The sequence below is a fragment of the Festucalex cinctus genome, chromosome 12, assembly GCF_051991245.1.
Source record: "Festucalex cinctus isolate MCC-2025b chromosome 12, RoL_Fcin_1.0, whole genome shotgun sequence".
Taxonomy (NCBI): Eukaryota; Metazoa; Chordata; class Actinopteri; order Syngnathiformes; family Syngnathidae; genus Festucalex; species Festucalex cinctus.
Genome location: NC_135422.1, coordinates 28233523 through 28250975, shown reverse-complemented (window position 1 = coordinate 28250975; position 17453 = coordinate 28233523). Strand labels below are relative to the sequence as shown.

At 40.4% G+C, this 17453-nt stretch overlaps 1 protein-coding gene and 1 long non-coding RNA gene across 4 annotated transcripts in view; one reads left to right on the top strand and one right to left on the bottom strand.

Moving 5' to 3' along the window:
* Window positions 1-17453, top strand: part of LOC144031123 (mitogen-activated protein kinase kinase kinase 7-like) — a 104655-nt gene that overhangs the window by 28168 nt on the left and 59034 nt on the right. For 2 of the 3 annotated variants that reach the window (XM_077537899.1, XM_077537901.1), the window contains exon 2: window positions 15524-15634. The exons of the other annotated variant lie outside the window; for it this stretch is intronic. In XM_077537899.1, coding sequence (XP_077394025.1) covers window positions 15524-15634 — 111 coding nt within the window. The remainder of the gene's footprint in view (window positions 1-15523; window positions 15635-17453) is intronic. 3 annotated transcript variants of the gene reach the window in all.
* Window positions 3970-6513, bottom strand: LOC144031582 (uncharacterized). The gene is made up of 3 exons (XR_013287556.1): window positions 6104-6513; window positions 5596-5760; window positions 3970-4550 (listed from the first exon to the last, which is right to left on the bottom strand). It is a non-coding gene; the product is annotated as an uncharacterized LOC144031582 (long non-coding RNA).

Below are 17453 nucleotides of genomic sequence, written 5' to 3'. Positions count from 1 at the left end.
TGGGCTATGGCAAGACCTGAGCCAATGACAGGGAGAAAAATCTTGACTTTTCGAAATACTATATGATGAGGGCGGGGCATCAAAATTTGTATTTTGCAATGAAAAAGGATAAGCTTAATAACTCCCCAATACATGCTCCAAAAAATCCCAAACTTGACATGTATGTTTATAGTCAAGGCCTGAAGCTATCTCTATGACAACATTCAGTTATATATGCAGCGCCACCTAGCCCTTGAGGCATAAAAAAAAATACCCCACTTACGGTATTTTTACAAAAATTGTAAATTCATTCTAAGTGTGATAACTAAGTCATTTATGAATATTCTTTTACTTTCCACCACTCAAAATTTTCACTGGCATCAGACCTAACCAAACATAGATATTTTTTTATTTAGTTTTATTGATTTTTGATAGCCTCTATGGACTTTAAAAGCAATATCGTGAATGAAGGATATGCTTAATAACTCCCAGGTACATGCTCTAAAAAATCCCATACTTAAAATGTATATTTATAGTCAAGGCCTGAAGGTATCTCTATGACAAAATTCAGTTATAAATACAGCGCCACCTAGTCCTTGAGGCAAAAAAAAAAAAGCCTCACTTACGGTATTTTTACAAAAATTGTAAATTCATTCTAAGTGTGATAACTAAGTCCTTTATGAATATTCTTTTACTTTCCACCACTCAATATGTTCACTTGCATCAGACCGATCCAAACATATGTGCTTTTTTATTTAGTTTCGTTTTTTTTTTTTTTTTTTTGATCGCCTCTATGGACAATAAAAGCAATATTGTTCAATGAGTACGAGCGATGATGTGTATATGTACCTTTACAAAAAATACCAATCAGGGCAACTCATTGCCTAAAAATAAAAAAAGACGCTGATTTTTGCAGATCTTAACAATCACCAAAACCCATTGAGCTTGACACAATCATCACACCTGGGGGGGGAAAAAAAAAAAATCCACGTAATGGTTTATCATGCCATTTTCAAAAAAATTCTGTTTCCAATGTGCCAGTACCCCAACGTGGCCCGGGCCCTGCGAGGGCCCTTTATAGCTGCTCGCAGCTCTAGTTCTTGTTCTTGTTCTTGTTCTTCTTCTTCTTCTTCTTCTTCTTCTTCTTCTTCTTCTTCTTCTTCTTCTTCTTCTTCTTCTTCTTCTTCTCCTTCTCCTTCTCCTTCTTCTCCTTCTCCTTCTTCTTCTCCTTCTTCTCCTTCTCCTACTCCTTGGGCCCGGCAAAAAATTTGATTTTATGAAATTGTCATAACAATGCGACTCTATAGCGCCCCCTAGCGTAGAAAAATAAAAACCAATCCCGGCATGTTTGACCTAGAGCTACGAAAATTGGTAGGCACGTGTCGCACCCCGGGATGCACAAAAAGTCAATTGGGACCATGTAGCTAAAATGTACAGGAAGTGATCTATGAATTTTTTAATGTCCAATTTTGGCCCATATATACAATAAAATTCGGTTATATATATAGCGCCACCTAGTGGTAATAATAAATGTCACACTTTACATTTTTAGCTATTGTGCCGAGCTCGTTGAAGGGATCCAGTTGAAAATTAGTCAGAAACGCCTTAAGATGTTGATCATGCCCCACACCGAATATTGTAACTTTTCGCCAAAGGGCGTGGCCGTTACGGGGCCGCAAAGTCTGATAATTTTTCATGAGAATAAAAGCTGCTTTAACTTGACCCAGATGGTCCAATCTTCTCAAAATTTCACACATTTGATGAGAGTCCAGCCCTTAACACATCTACGAATTTATATTTCAGCTTACTTACAGCGCCACCTAGTGGCAATTTTTTTTCTTACGAATTTTCTTCAACGTTTTTCTCCAACCACGTTAACTGGACCTACCTCACATTTGCTCAGAAGAGGGTTTTCGCCTTCATGATGTCACAACACAAAGTTTGTGAGTTTTCGTGAAACGCTGTGGGCGTGGCTAAGCACTGTTCGCCAAAAAAACAACGCCGATTTTGAGGGTCTAAACATGCACAGAAACTCATGAAACTTGGCACACACATCTGGCCTGGTAAAATGAGTAATATTTTATCATGTATTGTGCTATCTTTACAAAAATGACTCAATAGCGCCCCCTAGAAATTTTTAACTAAGCAGCCCCGCTTGTACGTTTAAGCAAGATCTTTGGAAATTTTTAGGTGTATGAGGGAGCCCAAGACCTACAAAAAAGTCTCTTGGACCCATGTGCTAAAATGAACAGGAAGCGAGCTACGAATTTTTGAATGTCCCATTTTTTACGATTTTAGCACATTTACAGGGAGCATACTTTGCCCACTTCTCCTACATACATATTTTTGTTATTTAGTTTTACTGATTTTTGATAGCCTCTATGGACATTAAAAGCAATATCGTGAATGAAGGATATGCTTAATAACTCTCCGGAACATGCTCCAAAAAATCCCATACTTGAAATGTATATTTATAGTCAAGGCCTGAAGGTATCTCTATGACAAAATTCAGTTATAAATACAGCGCCACCTAGTCGTTGAGGCTTAAAAAAAAAAAGCCTCACTTACGGTATTTTTACAAAAATTGTAAACTCATTGTAAGTGTGATAACTAAGTCATTTATGAATATTCTTTTACTTTCCACCACTCAATATGTTCAGTGGCATCAGACCGATCCAAACATATGTACTTTTTTATTTAGTTAAATTTTTTTTGATCGCCTCTATGGACAATAAAAGCAACATTGTTCAATGAGTCCGAGCGATGATCTGTATATGTACTTTTACAAAAAATACTTATCAGGGCAGCTCATTGCCTAAAAATAAAAAAAGACGCTGATTTTTGCAGATCTTAACAATCACCAAAACCCATTGAGCTTGACACACTCATCACACCTGGCAAAAAAAAAAAAAAAAAAAATCCACGTAATGGTTTATCATGTCATTTTCAAAGAAATTCTGCTTCCAATGTGCCAGTACCTCAACGTGCAAGTACCCCAACGTGACCCGGGCTGCGAGGGCCCTTTATAGCTGCTCGCAGCTCTAGTTATTCTTTTTCTTTGTTATTATTCTTTTCCGCAAACAATCACATTTTTGAGACACTAAACGTGAACGAAAACTCACCAAACTTTACACACACGTCAGGCCTGGCAAAAAAATTTATATTTTAAAGTCGCCATACGTGATAACAGAAAAAGGGCTCCATAGCGCCACCTACATAGGTTTAACGGATCCCTGTCCCGCTACGATTGTCCTATGGCTACGAAAATTGTGTGGCACCTGTAGCACATCCAGATGAACAAAAACCTCTTTGATATGTGTACCCTAAAATAGGCAGGAATTGAGGTATGAGGATTTAAATGTCCAATTTTAGCCCATTTTTGTACATTTACAGAGGTCATTATTTTTCCCACTTCTTCTACACGGTTAGGCCGTGGGGTGAACCCCAAAAAAGTGCCTAGAAAATGAGTTTCGGGCTGTCTGGGCACTACTTGTTCAATGCATTTTTTGATAGATAATACCCTTCTGAACTTTGGGTTAAAAGTTCACCCAATGTTTTCCTGCCCCAATTTTGTCACAAGCCAGAAATGCATATATAGGTAAATAACAAAAAACGAAAATCTTGTGCTGCAGTTTTTGGTTGTAAAACGTCTTACATTAAATTTGGCAACAGAAAATCATTCCCAGATGTTATAAATACATGTACCTAACATCAGAAACAAGTATTGGTGGTTTGGTGCAATCATGTGAATTTAGATAATTAAATATATTAAATTTGTGCCAAAAAAACGCTTCAACTAGAAGTGAAACCAGCACACGGATGTTACATTTAGCTATGTTTATGTTTCATATATGAAAACAATTCACAACCTATTACGTAATGAAAGGTACACAAGAAGCAGCATACATCGGCCAAAAATACTAGCATGCACCACAAACCTGGAACAAGGCAAAATGGACTAGATGGAAATAGATGCATTCAGAGCCCAGATTATTATAACATATAGAATATTTATTAAAGTATCAGATTGTGTCATCACAGCATGTCATTTATACCCCCCACCCCCTACCCAAAAAATATTAATAAAAATAATAATAATAAAATAAAAATCAAATGTGCATTCACAATAAAACCTTTGGAACTTCATTGGAACAGCTCTCTTTTTTTTTTGGCAGACCAATTTAACAAAGGTCTGTGTTGTGGAAAAATGGAATACAGACATTTTTATTTTTGCTTGAAAAGTGTTAAAATGGAGAGTTAACATCTTGATAATTAAACAAACAAAATGGCAGATTTTACATAGATTTTACAGCCCTGCACTTTAAAGTGTCCTCGTATGCCCTGTGATTTTCCAACCTGATGTTGTACCAGCTATGTGTTAGTGTCACTTTCTTGGCTTACATCAGTAGACTCAGTAGTTGATGTATCTGATGAGTGAGGTACCCTGTCTAAAAGTTTGTCAGTTGTTGATAATGTCTCTACAAAAACCATTTCAGAGTTGTTGCTGGAAAGGGGTGTGAAAAACCAGCTGGGGGAAATCACACCTCAATCTTCGTTTCAGTATATCCTGCCTGAAATAGAAAATTGAAGGGAAAGATGAGCACAAGATACACATATTCACATCAGACTAGGGCTGCTCTATTATGGAAAAAAATAATCATCACAATTATTTTGGTAATAATTGAAATCAAGATTATTCTAAACAATTATATTTTGTTCAAATCAAGAAAATATTTAAACATTTGAAAGTAAGACAATTACAATCATATGAAACTATAATTATGTAAGTTGCTTTTGGATCCAACAAAATTTATAATATATTATTATTATTATTATTATTATTATTATGATGTTAGCAAAAATTTGAAGTTGGGGTGCAGTGTGTGTGCAGTAAGCTAGTTTTGACATGGGTGTGTGGTAAAATAACTCGTGTGGGCGTGCCACAACTCAAAATTAGTATTATTAGTGCTGCAGCTATCGAATATTTTGGTATTTGGATATCCTACTGAAAATTCTAGTGAATAATCGTATATTTGGATAGAAATACAAATATACCTATAGGCCTATATACTTTCTTGGTCAAAGAACAATTATAAATACAGCAGACAAAAAAATACATTTGCATGTAATAATTAACAACCAACTGGTTTTCATTTTTAGAGAATCAATTTTATTTATTTATTTATTTTTAACTTAAATTGAGCTTGACAGCAAACTATTTTTCTCTGAAACAGTGAGATTTTAGACAAATCTCTCCCCATAGATTTCATAAATGTGTTTCAAATGATTTATATGTTACCTGTAGTCTGAAGCATCAAGATCCCCGTGTTTATTAACATTGTTCACAAACCCCTTAGCTTGTCCATTCTCATCACATCTTTGTCAACTATAATCCTTTGACGGATTACTTGTTCACAAAAAGAATTTGTAGCTCTCAGCATTGGGTTGTCTAAAACACACACACACTCACTTAATATGTGCAGAGTCATGCTTTCTAATTAATGCTGTCTCGAAATGTAAACAGAATACAAGTGACATATTGCTGACCAATGCTTTACTTTTGAAATGTGTAATTTTAGCAAAGTGACAATGAAATAGTGCAATGTAACAACTCACATTTGTTCGTCCCTGGTTGCTGTTTCTGTTGCTGTTGACTTTAAGAACCTTGTGTAATCTCTGAAACAAAACTGCACCTCCATTGTGACACAGTCTTTTGTCTTGAATATGCAGAAGAATGGAACAGTCTTTCTTCATCTCAGCGGCATGCAGCAACCAACCCGCCTTTAGACAAAAAAGAATTACATTATAAGTGTTATTGTCACATCACCTCTTTACAGTATATGCACATCACAGATTTAAGTAAAGTAAAGTGTTTGTTGAGGTTGATGAGAGAGAGTTTGGGGAAAAGGGAGTGTGTAGCTGTGACTATATTATGACTCTGATGGGCACAGGTAACTCGAGTTTGGTAACAACTGTTGGATTCACTCGATAAATCATTCAGCAGCTCGCCTTTTTAATAAACTATAGCCTTAAAACTTAACCTAGCAAAAAATTATTTTCAGCCCTATACTAAATATCGGTCACATTAATAACAGAAATGGGCACGCGTGTGTGTAGCACATACCTGCTGACAATGTTTCTGCTTTGGCGAGATGATCCCTCTTCCGTGTGCCTTCCGATCCCAGACGAGTATACTTAGAAATTTATTTTTACAAATGATGCAGATGGCTGGAAGAACGGGGCCAGCTGAAGCGATGGGCAAACCTGAACGGGAACGAAGTTTTTTCACTACTTTCTTTCTAACTTTTTTTCTCCTTTCGCTCTCCGACGTTGTGGTCGCCATTTTTGTTATGCGGTTGCTATGGTGAGGAGAAAGCAGCAGCTACCTGATTGGCTCATGTGACCTAAATCACACCACTACCGACCTAATGGCACTACGCCCACACCAGAGATCACTGCGCCTCATCGCAAAATAGTGCCGGGGTTTCACCACCGAAAACACAAAATTGGTGGGTTTTCACAGGGTGAACTCCACGGATTCTTACTTACTACTGATAAATCTATTTTATGAAGTAAAGATTATTTAGTGCCCCTGGTAGTGGAGCGAAACTGAACGAAAAAGTGTGTGACCTGACAGCCTAGGTTAACCCGATTGACTTCAAACTTGGGGTGTACCATCTCAACACCTGGGACAACATCATGGTAAAAAATCAAAAAATCTTGACGTACTATATGACGGGGGTGAGGCATCAAATTTAGAGTTTCAAAATTCTTTCTAAACGTAGTATTGCCGGTTGTACGTTTAACCTGGAGAGACGAAAATTGGTACACATATGTAACAGACTATGATCTACAAAAAAGTCTGTTCGTGTCATATGCTAAACCCAACAGGAAGTCCGCCAGAGGCGGGGCATCGAATTTTGCGTTTCAAAATTCTTACTTAAAGAAGCATTCGCTGTACGTTTCACGTAGAGTTACCAAAATTTGAAGACATATGTAACAGCCCTCAAGGTACAAAAAACTCTTTTTGAACCATATGCTAAACCTAACAGAAAATCCACCATTTTGATTTACTTTGGAACGTGTTGCCATTTTTTTGGCCATTTCATAGGGGTCTTATTTTAACGAACTCCTCCTACAGAGTTTATCCGATCATCTTCAAACTTGGTGTGATTCATCTAAAGATGTTGAAGATAAAAAGTTATTGAAAGCTTTTTATGTCATCGCACGCTGTTGCCGTGGCATGCACTTGTTTGCAAAGGTAAAAAATTCTTCTTAATGAAGAATTCCCAGTTATACGAAGCAGCTCGAACTACGAAAATTTGTAGACATATGTAACAGCCCACAATGTACAAAAAAAGTCTCTTGGTGCCATGTGCTAAACCCAACAGGAAGTCCCCCAGGGGCCGGGCATCACATTTTGAGCTAAAAAACTCCTCTTTAACGAAGCATTCCCGGTTGTACGTTTTACCTAGAGTTACCAAAATTTGAAGACATATGTAACAGCCCTCGAGGTACAAAAAACTCTTTTTGAACCATATGCTAAACCGAACAGGAAGTCCGCCATTTTGATTTACTTTGGAACGTGTTGACATTTTTTGGGCCATTTCATAGGGGTCTTATTTTAACGAACTCCTCCTACAGAGCTTATCCGATCATCTCCAAACTTGGTGTGATTCATCTTTTTTTTTTTTTTTTTTTTTTTTTTTTTTTTTTTTTTTTAAGAGCTCAGAATTGTTCATTCGGTAGTCTTACCGATTCAACGTCTTGTCATCATTGCTCTTTTTTTTTTTTTTTTTTTTTTTTTTTTTTTTTTTTTTTTTGTGTATGCGTGCGTGCGTTTGCGTGCGTGCGCGTGCGTGCGTGTGCGTGCGTGCAAATACGTATAAATTTATACTCATTCATTCACCTAAAACCTTATAAATATCCCATTACCCTTCGCCTTAACCAGGTACTTCAGAATCTTGCCAGAGTCGTGAGGTTTAAATGGTCAGGAGACCAGAGAAAAGGTCAGAGAAAAAAAAATAAATAAAGAGAAAAGAAAGGTAAATCAAAGTGAAATCCAGCACCGACCAAACACTTCCTGCCTTCCCCATGATTACAAAATCAAAGTCTTACGCCAACCCCGGAAGCCTCTAAATTCCAGCAAATTTAGCGAGATCTCAAGAGCCCAGAGGAAAAACTAAAGAGAGGAAGGAGGGAAGGATCGATAAGGCAGAGTGAAATCCATAGAAGCCAGTACATCCAATCCATCAAGGTGAAGTCCAGCACCAACAAGACCCCTCCTGCGTGGTTACAAAACCAGAGTCTTATGCCAACCCCAGAAACCTCATACTTCTAATAAATTAAGATCTCAAGTGACCAGAGGAAAAACTAAAGAGAGGAAGGAGGGAAGGATAGATAAAGCAAAGTGAGAACCACAGACACCAGCACCAACTGATTCAAGGGGCTGTGGGAGGGAGAGGGTACTTCTGTTGAGTTTCAGTAGATGCTGGTGCGACGGATCTGGCATGCATAAGGACCACCACCAAAGAAAGAAGCCGTCAACCGCGGTCCAGCAAAGCGAGCACTCCCCCCCCCCCCCCCCCCGGAATCCCCAGGACGCGGCAGCACCAAGGCCACCTCCAAGCCACCCGAGCGGACACCGGTCGGCGAGCCGACCCAGACACCCGGAACACCCCCGCCCCAGCCCCGGCCCACCCCCCCGAGCCCAAGGCCGCAGAACGAGGCCCAGCGGGCCCCCACAGCGCCCCACCGGTCCCCAGCCCCCATCCCCCCACGACCCCCCCCGCACCCCACCCAAACCCGCCATCCACCACGACCCAGGCCCCACCACCCCTGACCCCCAAACCCCCGAACACACTCCGACCCCCAGCACCCAACCCCCCACCCACCCATACCTCCACCCCCCCCCCCAAACAAGCCGCCCCCCCCCCCCCCGACGGCCGCCACCCCCCCCGCGAACCCGCCCCCCCCCCCCCCGGAAATCGGCACCGGGCAGCAGCGCAGAGAGGGAAGATGTGCCCACCCCACCTCCAGCCGCGCGAGATTTGCACAGCGGCGGGAGGGGGGAAGCAGAGGAGGAAGCACCAGGGGAGAAGGCGGAACACCAGAACACCGAGCCCGGTGGGGAGAGGCCCCGGTCGTCACGCCAGAGTACTAGTGACACCTAACCCTGTTACTGAGTCCGCCAGCTCGCCGACTGGCGAGCTCTACCCTTACACCGTGAATGTGGCCCCACCCAGTGTATATACAAGTGTGTGCGTGTGGTGCATTAAAATTGGGAGCAGGTGAGTCGGAGCAGAGGGAAAAAAATTTCCCCTACTCCGACACACCCGTATCTCCCCCAAAAAAATGAATATGTATATGTGTGGTGCATTAAAAAAGGGAATGGAGGGACAAAGTGGTGGGGCAGGGACACAAATGGGGGGGACCACAGCGCTGCCAGGCACTGCAGTCCATCCCCTCTGATGGCTCCCCGCCCCAACTCACCCCTCCCCTTGGACGTGAGGTGCATTAAAATTGGAGGGGAGTTGAAGGGTGAAGACGGTGTTTCCACCCTTCCCCACCCCACCAAGAAATGTGTTGTGTGCCCTATGTGTATATTTACAAAGTGTATAGTGCAAGCTAGTGAAGTGAGTAAGAGGAGCGACCAGCGGGGCCTCACCCAACCCGGCGGGTGTAGGTGGCACGCCCGCCCCCCAGCACCCCCACCCCCACCCGCCCCCCACCTCATCCACCCGGCACCACAATGGGCGGACAGCCAGCGCAGCAGGGCTACCGGACAGCCCACCGGCCACCGGAGCCCGCCCGGGGCGCCAGGAGTATACCGGAGTGGGGCAGGCCCCAAACCCTCGCCCGGCCCCCGGAGCCCGACGCCCGGAGCCCGACGCCCGGGCCGGGGAGGGAGCCCCAGGCCCAGGGAGAGGGATGGGGAGGGGCCGCAGGGCAGACAGGGAAGGGCGGGGGGGGGGGGGGGGGGGGCGGGGAGAAGACGACAAGAAGGCGAAAGGGCGGCTGCAGGGCAGGAGGCGGGGGGGGGGAGGAGGAGGGAGGGCGACAAGGGAAAAGGGACCGGGAGGCAGAGGAGGATGGGCGGGAGGAGGCGAGGAGGGAGAGGCGACGGGGGGGAGGAAGGGGGAGGGGAGAGGGAACCACGGGGCACACCGGAGGCCCACCCACCCCGAACCGCGCCGCCGGGCACGGAGCAGCGGACCGCGCCGGGACGGCACCGCCCCGGGCACCAGGGGAAGCACCCCAACACCGCACCCCACAGGGGGCCCAGGGAGCGGCCAAGACGCAACCGCCACCGAGCAGACAACGGGGGGGGGCAGAACCACCCCCGCCCGACCACAGGGGACGGCGTCAAGAAAGTTGACTAATTAGCATGCAGTAACACCAAGTGTTGATGCTTAGTGCCCACTAGAAATAGATCTTAAGGAGTTATTGAGTATAGTGTCGTATAGTGTGGTATGCTCGAGCCCACTAGCAGCAACTAGGTTCCTGACTATATAAAAATAAAAACAATCAGATACAAAATACCAAATACAGAAGCAGCGAAAACAGAAGTTGTAACGATGTGGTGGCTCTCGTTAACAGGCAGAATCTTGGCAGGATTAAGTTGCCAAATTGAGATTAAAATATTCTATGTACATAGACCATATTTGTTTAAATCTTGATACTTGATTTTTATTTAAGGCAGAGATTTTTTCCATTGAGATATAATTTATTAGTAAGTTTAACCAGTGGTCGATATTTAGAGATTGTTTATTTTTCCAATTGACAAGGATTATTTTTTTAGCAATAGTAAGGGCTATAAATATAGATTGAGATTGTTTACATGGTAGCTCAGTTATTGTTAAGTCACCTAGTAAACACAATCTTGGAGATACAGGAAGCCTACAGTTTAATACATCAGCGAGCTTTTCCAAGATTTTAGTCCAGAAATGCAGCACTGGAGTACATGACCATAAAGCATGAAGATAAGTATCGGCAGTGTTTTGTGAGCACTGGAGACAAATGTCGGAGTCAGAGAGTCCCATTTTTTTCATCATATATTGTGTAATATATGTTCTATGAAGTATCTTATATTGGATAAGTTGCAAATTTGTCTGTTTGGTCATTTTAAATACATTTTCACAGATTTGGGTCCAAAAGTCTGGTTCCGGAACTATAGACAAGTCTTTTTCCCATTTTAAAGTCGGTAAATACGTTTTATTTGTGTATAAAAATAACTTATATATTTTTGATATTTTCTTTATTGTTGTTGGAGAAAGCTTTATAATATCTTTAGCTAAGACAGGCAGTTGGGGCGTATCCTGAAGTGTTGGGATTTGTTTCTTAACCATATTTTTAACTTGCAGATAATGTAAGAAATTTCCCTTTTTTATTTCATATTTCTGGACCAAGTTTGTATACGATATAAACTTATTATCTGAGAAAAGATGATGAAGGTGTGTAATTCCTTTCTGCTCCCATAGGCTTAAATGGAACGACTGATTATTAAGTTGAAAGTCGGGGTTATGCCAAATGGGAGAGAGCCCACAGGGGCCAATTGGGAGTTTGTAATTTCTAATGCCTTCCACCAGGCAGTCAGGGTGGCGGCTATCATTGGGTTTTTAAAACAATTATGTCGTCTTATTGATTTTGTAATAAAGAGTAAATCTGACAGTCTAAGATTATTACAATCCTTCTGCTCCAATTCCAACCAACAGTTAGTATCTCTGTTGGGTTGTGTCCATAGCACAAGATATTGTAGTTGATTAGCTAAATAATAGTACATAAAGTTTGGTGCCTCTAAACCTCCTTTAGATTTACTTTCCTGAAGAGTAGATAGACTAATTTTGGCTTTTTTTTTATTCCAATAGAATTTTATGATAGCAGAGTCCAGCGATTGGAACCAGTTAGACGTAGGTTTAAATGGAATCATTGAAAATAAATATTTAATCTTTGGTAAAACTTTAATTTTTATAGTAGCTATCCGTCCTATTAAAGAGATCGGAAGATTATTCCAGCGCTCCAGGTCACTACGGATACTATCCAATAATGGTGAAAAATTTAAAGAAGTTAATTCAGTTAACTTAGGTGAAATTTTAACACCTAAGTATTTTAAATTACCTGTAGGAAAGGAGTAGTGTGGATCCTGACTTGTAGGATTCCATGAATTTTCTGTAATAGGTAATAATGTTGATTTTGTCCAGTTAATAGAGTAATCTGATAAGTGAGAGAATTTAGTTATTAATTTAAATGCTTCCCCTAGCGAGATAGCAGGTTCTTCTAAATAGAGTAATATATCATCGGCATATAGATTAATTTTATGTTCTATTGTCCCTGGAGAGACGAAAATTGGTACACATATGTAACAGACTATGATCTACAAAAAAGTCTGTTCGTGTCATATGCTAAACCCAACAGGAAGTCCGCCAGAGGCGGGGCATCGAATTTTGCGTTTCAAAATTCTTACTTAAAGAAGCATTCGCTGTACGTTTCACGTAGAGTTACCAAAATTTGAAGACATATGTAACAGCCCTCAAGGTACAAAAAACTCTTTTTGAACCATATGCTAAACCTAACAGAAAATCCACCATTTTGATTTACTTTGGAACGTGTTGCCATTTTTTTGGCCATTTCATAGGGGTCTTATTTTAACGAACTCCTCCTACAGAGTTTATCCGATCATCTTCAAACTTGGTGTGATTCATCTTAAGATGTTGAAGATGAAAAGTTATTGAAAGCTTTTTATTTCGTTGCACGCTGTTGTCGTGGCATGCACTTTTTGCAAAGGAAAAAAATCCTTCTTTATGAAGCATTCCCAGTTCTACGAAGCAGCTAGAGCTACGAAAATTTGGAGACATATGTAACAGCCCACGATGTACAAAAAAGTCTCTTGGTGCTATGTGCTAAACCCAACAGGAAGTCCCCCAGGGGCCGGGCATCACATTTTGAGCTAAAAAAAAAAAACAAACTCCTCTTTAACGAAGCATTCCCGGTTGTACGTTTTACCTAGAGATATGATAATTTGCAGGCATACTTAAGAGCCCACGATGTACAAAAAAGTATCTTGGAATCATGTGCAAAACCAAACAGGAAGTCCGCCATTTGATTTACGATGGGATTTGTTGGCATTTTTTTGTGGCCTTTTTTAGGGGTCATATTTTAACGAACTACTACTACAAAATACATCCGACCGTCTTCAAACTTGGTGTATTTCATCTTAAGATGTTTAAGATGCAGTTATCGAAAGTTTTTTAGTTTGTCGCACGCTGTTGCCATAGCGATGCATTGTTTGCCAAGTAAAGTGATGCTTTTTTTTGTGTCTATACATGTGTGAAAACTCATGAAACTTTGCACACACATCAGACTTGTAATGAATATGAATTTTTAGAGATTGCTTGTGCAATTTGCAATAAATCGCGCCCTCTAGACATTTTTATGGAGCATTTCCGATTGTATGATTCAAGTGCTATATAACTAAAGATGACTGACCTAGATTTGTGAAAACTGAGAGGCATACCTATTAGCCTAAGACCTACAAAAAGTATTCTGTAGCCGTATGCTAAACCTAAAAGGAAGTCCGCCATTTTGAATTTTTTTGGGGAATTGCGCAACATCGTTGGCCTTTTGGTAAAACTTTGCACACACAAGGCTTGTCAAAAACATTTTAGATGGTCCTTGTCCTATTTGACAGTACCCCAACATGCCAGTACCCCGACGTGCAAGTACCCCAATGTGGCCCGGGTTGCGAGGGCCCTTTATAGCTGCTCGCAGCTCTAGTTTTTTTATTTTTTTTTATTTTTTTTTTATTTTTTATTTTTTACCTTTCTTTGTCATAGAAATAGCGGTGGGACGTTTCTGTGAGCACGATCCATGATCTATAAAATGTACATTCACGTTTGTATAGGCAATGGATGTTCTAGCATATATCAGCTCATTTACACACGTTGCTAGCAGATCGCCGGAAAAGTTTGTAAAGTTATCTTACTAGCAAGTTCTGAGCATGTTAGCGCTTTCCTTCACATTCTTCCGAGGATGAAAGACTGTCCGAATCCGTATCATCGCTATGATCAGACTGTACCCACTCCTCCGATGAATATGTATCGGACTCAGGGTATTCTTCGTCATCGGATGAAACATGGGCTGAAGTGCTTGGTTGTGCACCATGTTTTCTTGTGCTAGCAGCGCTAGCCGATGAGGCTTTACGACGTGGTCGAAGCTGCCGCGTCAGCGCTTCAACTTCGGCGTCCACTTCGTCATCGCTTTGCTCCAGAACGCTTGTCGATGCGTTTGTTCTTTGAACAAAACGATCAAGCGTGATCTGTTTGACATCCATAGCCTTTTTTGCTTGCTTATCCATGTTAGCCATTCTCCTCCAACACTCCAGCTCCGGCTCGCTTCTTCTACTGCTGACTCCTCTACCCGATATCCCCTCAACTTATACAAAAGACTCATCACTGCCATCTAATGGCCAAAAACACTCATTATAGTAACTCGATCAGCTTGATACTTGGAGCACAGCTGCCCAAGGCTTTCCTTCACCTGTTTCCATTAAAAAACATAGTAGACGTCAATTGACGTTTTTGGTGGTCTATTCTAGGATTATACTGAACGTTTTTAAATGTTTTTGGCGGTCAAAGAGTTAAACCTGCCACAATATCATCGTCCTCATGTTCACAATATTTAATGGGAACACATCTGTTAAAAAAAAGTCAGGTTGATTTTCATTTGTGCAGATCTACCACCCTCTAGTGGCTATTTTATTAGTGCAACTTAATTTTCATTTGGGATGTTTTGGCCTTCTATGTTTAAAATCTATGCTAATTTCAGATGAAGGTGAACCTAATTTGCTTGTGAAGCGATCAATGTGTGTTTGCATTCGCAAGTAAGTGCCTCAATATTGTTATTAGAGATTGTAGGTGGTTTATATGCATTGCTGTTATGTACAAAAGCACAGTATTGTGCTTTTTTTTTTAGTATGAGCTTTTTTTTTTACAATATTGTGATCTTTTGTAAATATCACCAACAACCCCACAATATCGTGATAATTATCGTATTGTGACCTTCATATCGTGATAATATCGTATCGTGTTGTTTGGATGTCGTTACATCCCTGCTAATGCAACAAGAGCAAGAAGTTTCTATTGTTTGCAGCATTGGTATTTCTGAGAATGTATTCCATTAAAATTGCTGCTGCATGAAATCATTGACTGAATCGAAAATCAATGTGAATCGTATCGATTGTGGCCCTTCTGAATGGAATCAAATCGATTTTATTTTGGAAATCTGAATCAATACCCAGCCCTTACCATCATCTGATTGAATCAGTGGGTGATCACCGGCTATCTTTTTCTTTTTCACTAATTCGATGATTGGTCAACAGCCAAAAAATCCTGATCTTATAAAGCCTAATAGACATTGATGGTAAGTTCAAATCATCCAAATTTTGTGAATCAAAATCTTCAAATATTCCACTCTGTGTACTTTCAATTCTGAAAAGTTTTCCAGGATGTTCTAATTTCATGAAGCATCTGAGCATGCTTCCCTGCAGGCTGTTGGCAGGGGTACCTTTGGAGTTGTCTTCAAAGCTGTATGGAAAGGGAAGGATGTGGCAATCAAGACCATTGAGAGTGACAGCGAAAGAAAAGCTTTCCTTGTTGAGGTACTTCCGACCCTTTTCAAAGCTGCAATCAAATTTCTTATTTCACTCTTTAAAAGAAACAAAATGAAAGGGGACAGAAAGAAGTATAACTTTGTGTCTGCCTCTGATCAACACAAAAAAAGGAAACAACACAAAATAAATGACAGCGAGCAGTCAAGACGCTTTCAGTATAACAATACTCCAAAATAATTCAACCAAATGTCCTTGCGTGCTATATATATTTTTGCAGTAATTGTGCTCAGATACGTTTTTTAAATACAGATAGACTGAGAAGATTTTGTTTTACAGTCCAGATTGTTCCACAAACTGACACCTTGAGTTGAAATGCATCATTGTTTTTGTTTTGTTCTATACAGTGGTACCTCTACTTACGAAATTAATTGGTTTTGGAAGAAAGTTCTTAAGTAGAAAATTTTGTAAGTAAAGACGCATTTTCCATGTAAATGCCCTAATCCGTTCCAAGCCTCCCAAAATTCAGACAAATGTTTTATAACGCATAAAAATGCATCAAAACCTGTTACAATAAGATTATTGCACAATAAATGAGAGTTGTGCATAATGTAAAAAACAAAGAATAGAGTAAAGAAATAAAAATTATGGTCATTTACCTTTTTAACTGCTGTCCTCTTCATTTTTTGCCCTCTTTTTGGTTCATGTTCTCTCTCATAAGTGTTTTTGCCTGCTGTAAAGAACTGATCCAATGATGTGAGTTTTTTAACAATCTTGTTGTTTTTTGTTTGTTTGTTTTTTATTTTTATTTTTTTATTTATCGCTCACTCACTCGTGCTTACATCATGTAAGGCGCACATCTCCCGAAGGCAAGTGATGGGTCCACTCCTCCACCTGGAGCCCTAGGTTTTTTGTTTTGTTTTGTTTTTTTAACATTCCTTTGAAAATATCTAAGGCAAACATCAACATAGTGAGCGATCGCCAGAATCGTGAAAACGTTTTCTGGGTGATTCTTGTCAATAAATTCCGAAACTTGATGGATACTTCAGGTACGACGGTGAGGCATCTTTTTCCAAAAAAAAAAAAAAAGCCCGTCTCGTCGCAATTAAAAACTTACTGTGCATCAATCACCAATTGTTTGATTTTTTTGCTAGTGCTGTGAAACGATTACAATTTTTAATCTGATTAATCACACTTTTTAATTTTGATTAATCACGATTAATCAGTTAAATTACTTGCGTAATATAAAATACAAAATACCGTAATATTTTGACATTAATGCATTTTATGATCTGAATGTCATTTGCAAACATTGATTAAATGCATGTACGCAATTGCATCCATGCGTGTATTGCTCAAAACATAACAGCATCATAACAATTGGGTGCAATTCAGCAATTATATTGCAAAGAACGTGCTAAATACTGATGAAAGCTTGGTAACATCAACATATCAACTGGGTGCAATTCAGCAATTATTAATTATTTAAATGCAATTACTTTTGTTTTATCTAAATTCCCGTCGGGGTGTTTTTTTAAAGCGAAATTTACCACCGAGCAGACCAACTGGAGTCACCCCGTTCATTTTGGAACAACAGGCGTAGGAAATGTCGTGCATTGACCTCATCACAGACCTGCGCAGCCTTCAATGTAACCATCCGCGGTTACGTTCAAGGCTCAAGTGCGGTCGAAAAAAATGCGATTAATCTGCATTAATACGTGATTAATGCGACAATTTTCTGATTAATTAATCTATTCACGCTTTAACTTTGACAGCCCTAATTTTTGCACAAATTTGTCGGCCGTGAGTTAATACATTTACGTACAACTATCTAAACACCTCATGGCCTGAGGGGCGAATGACAAGGACG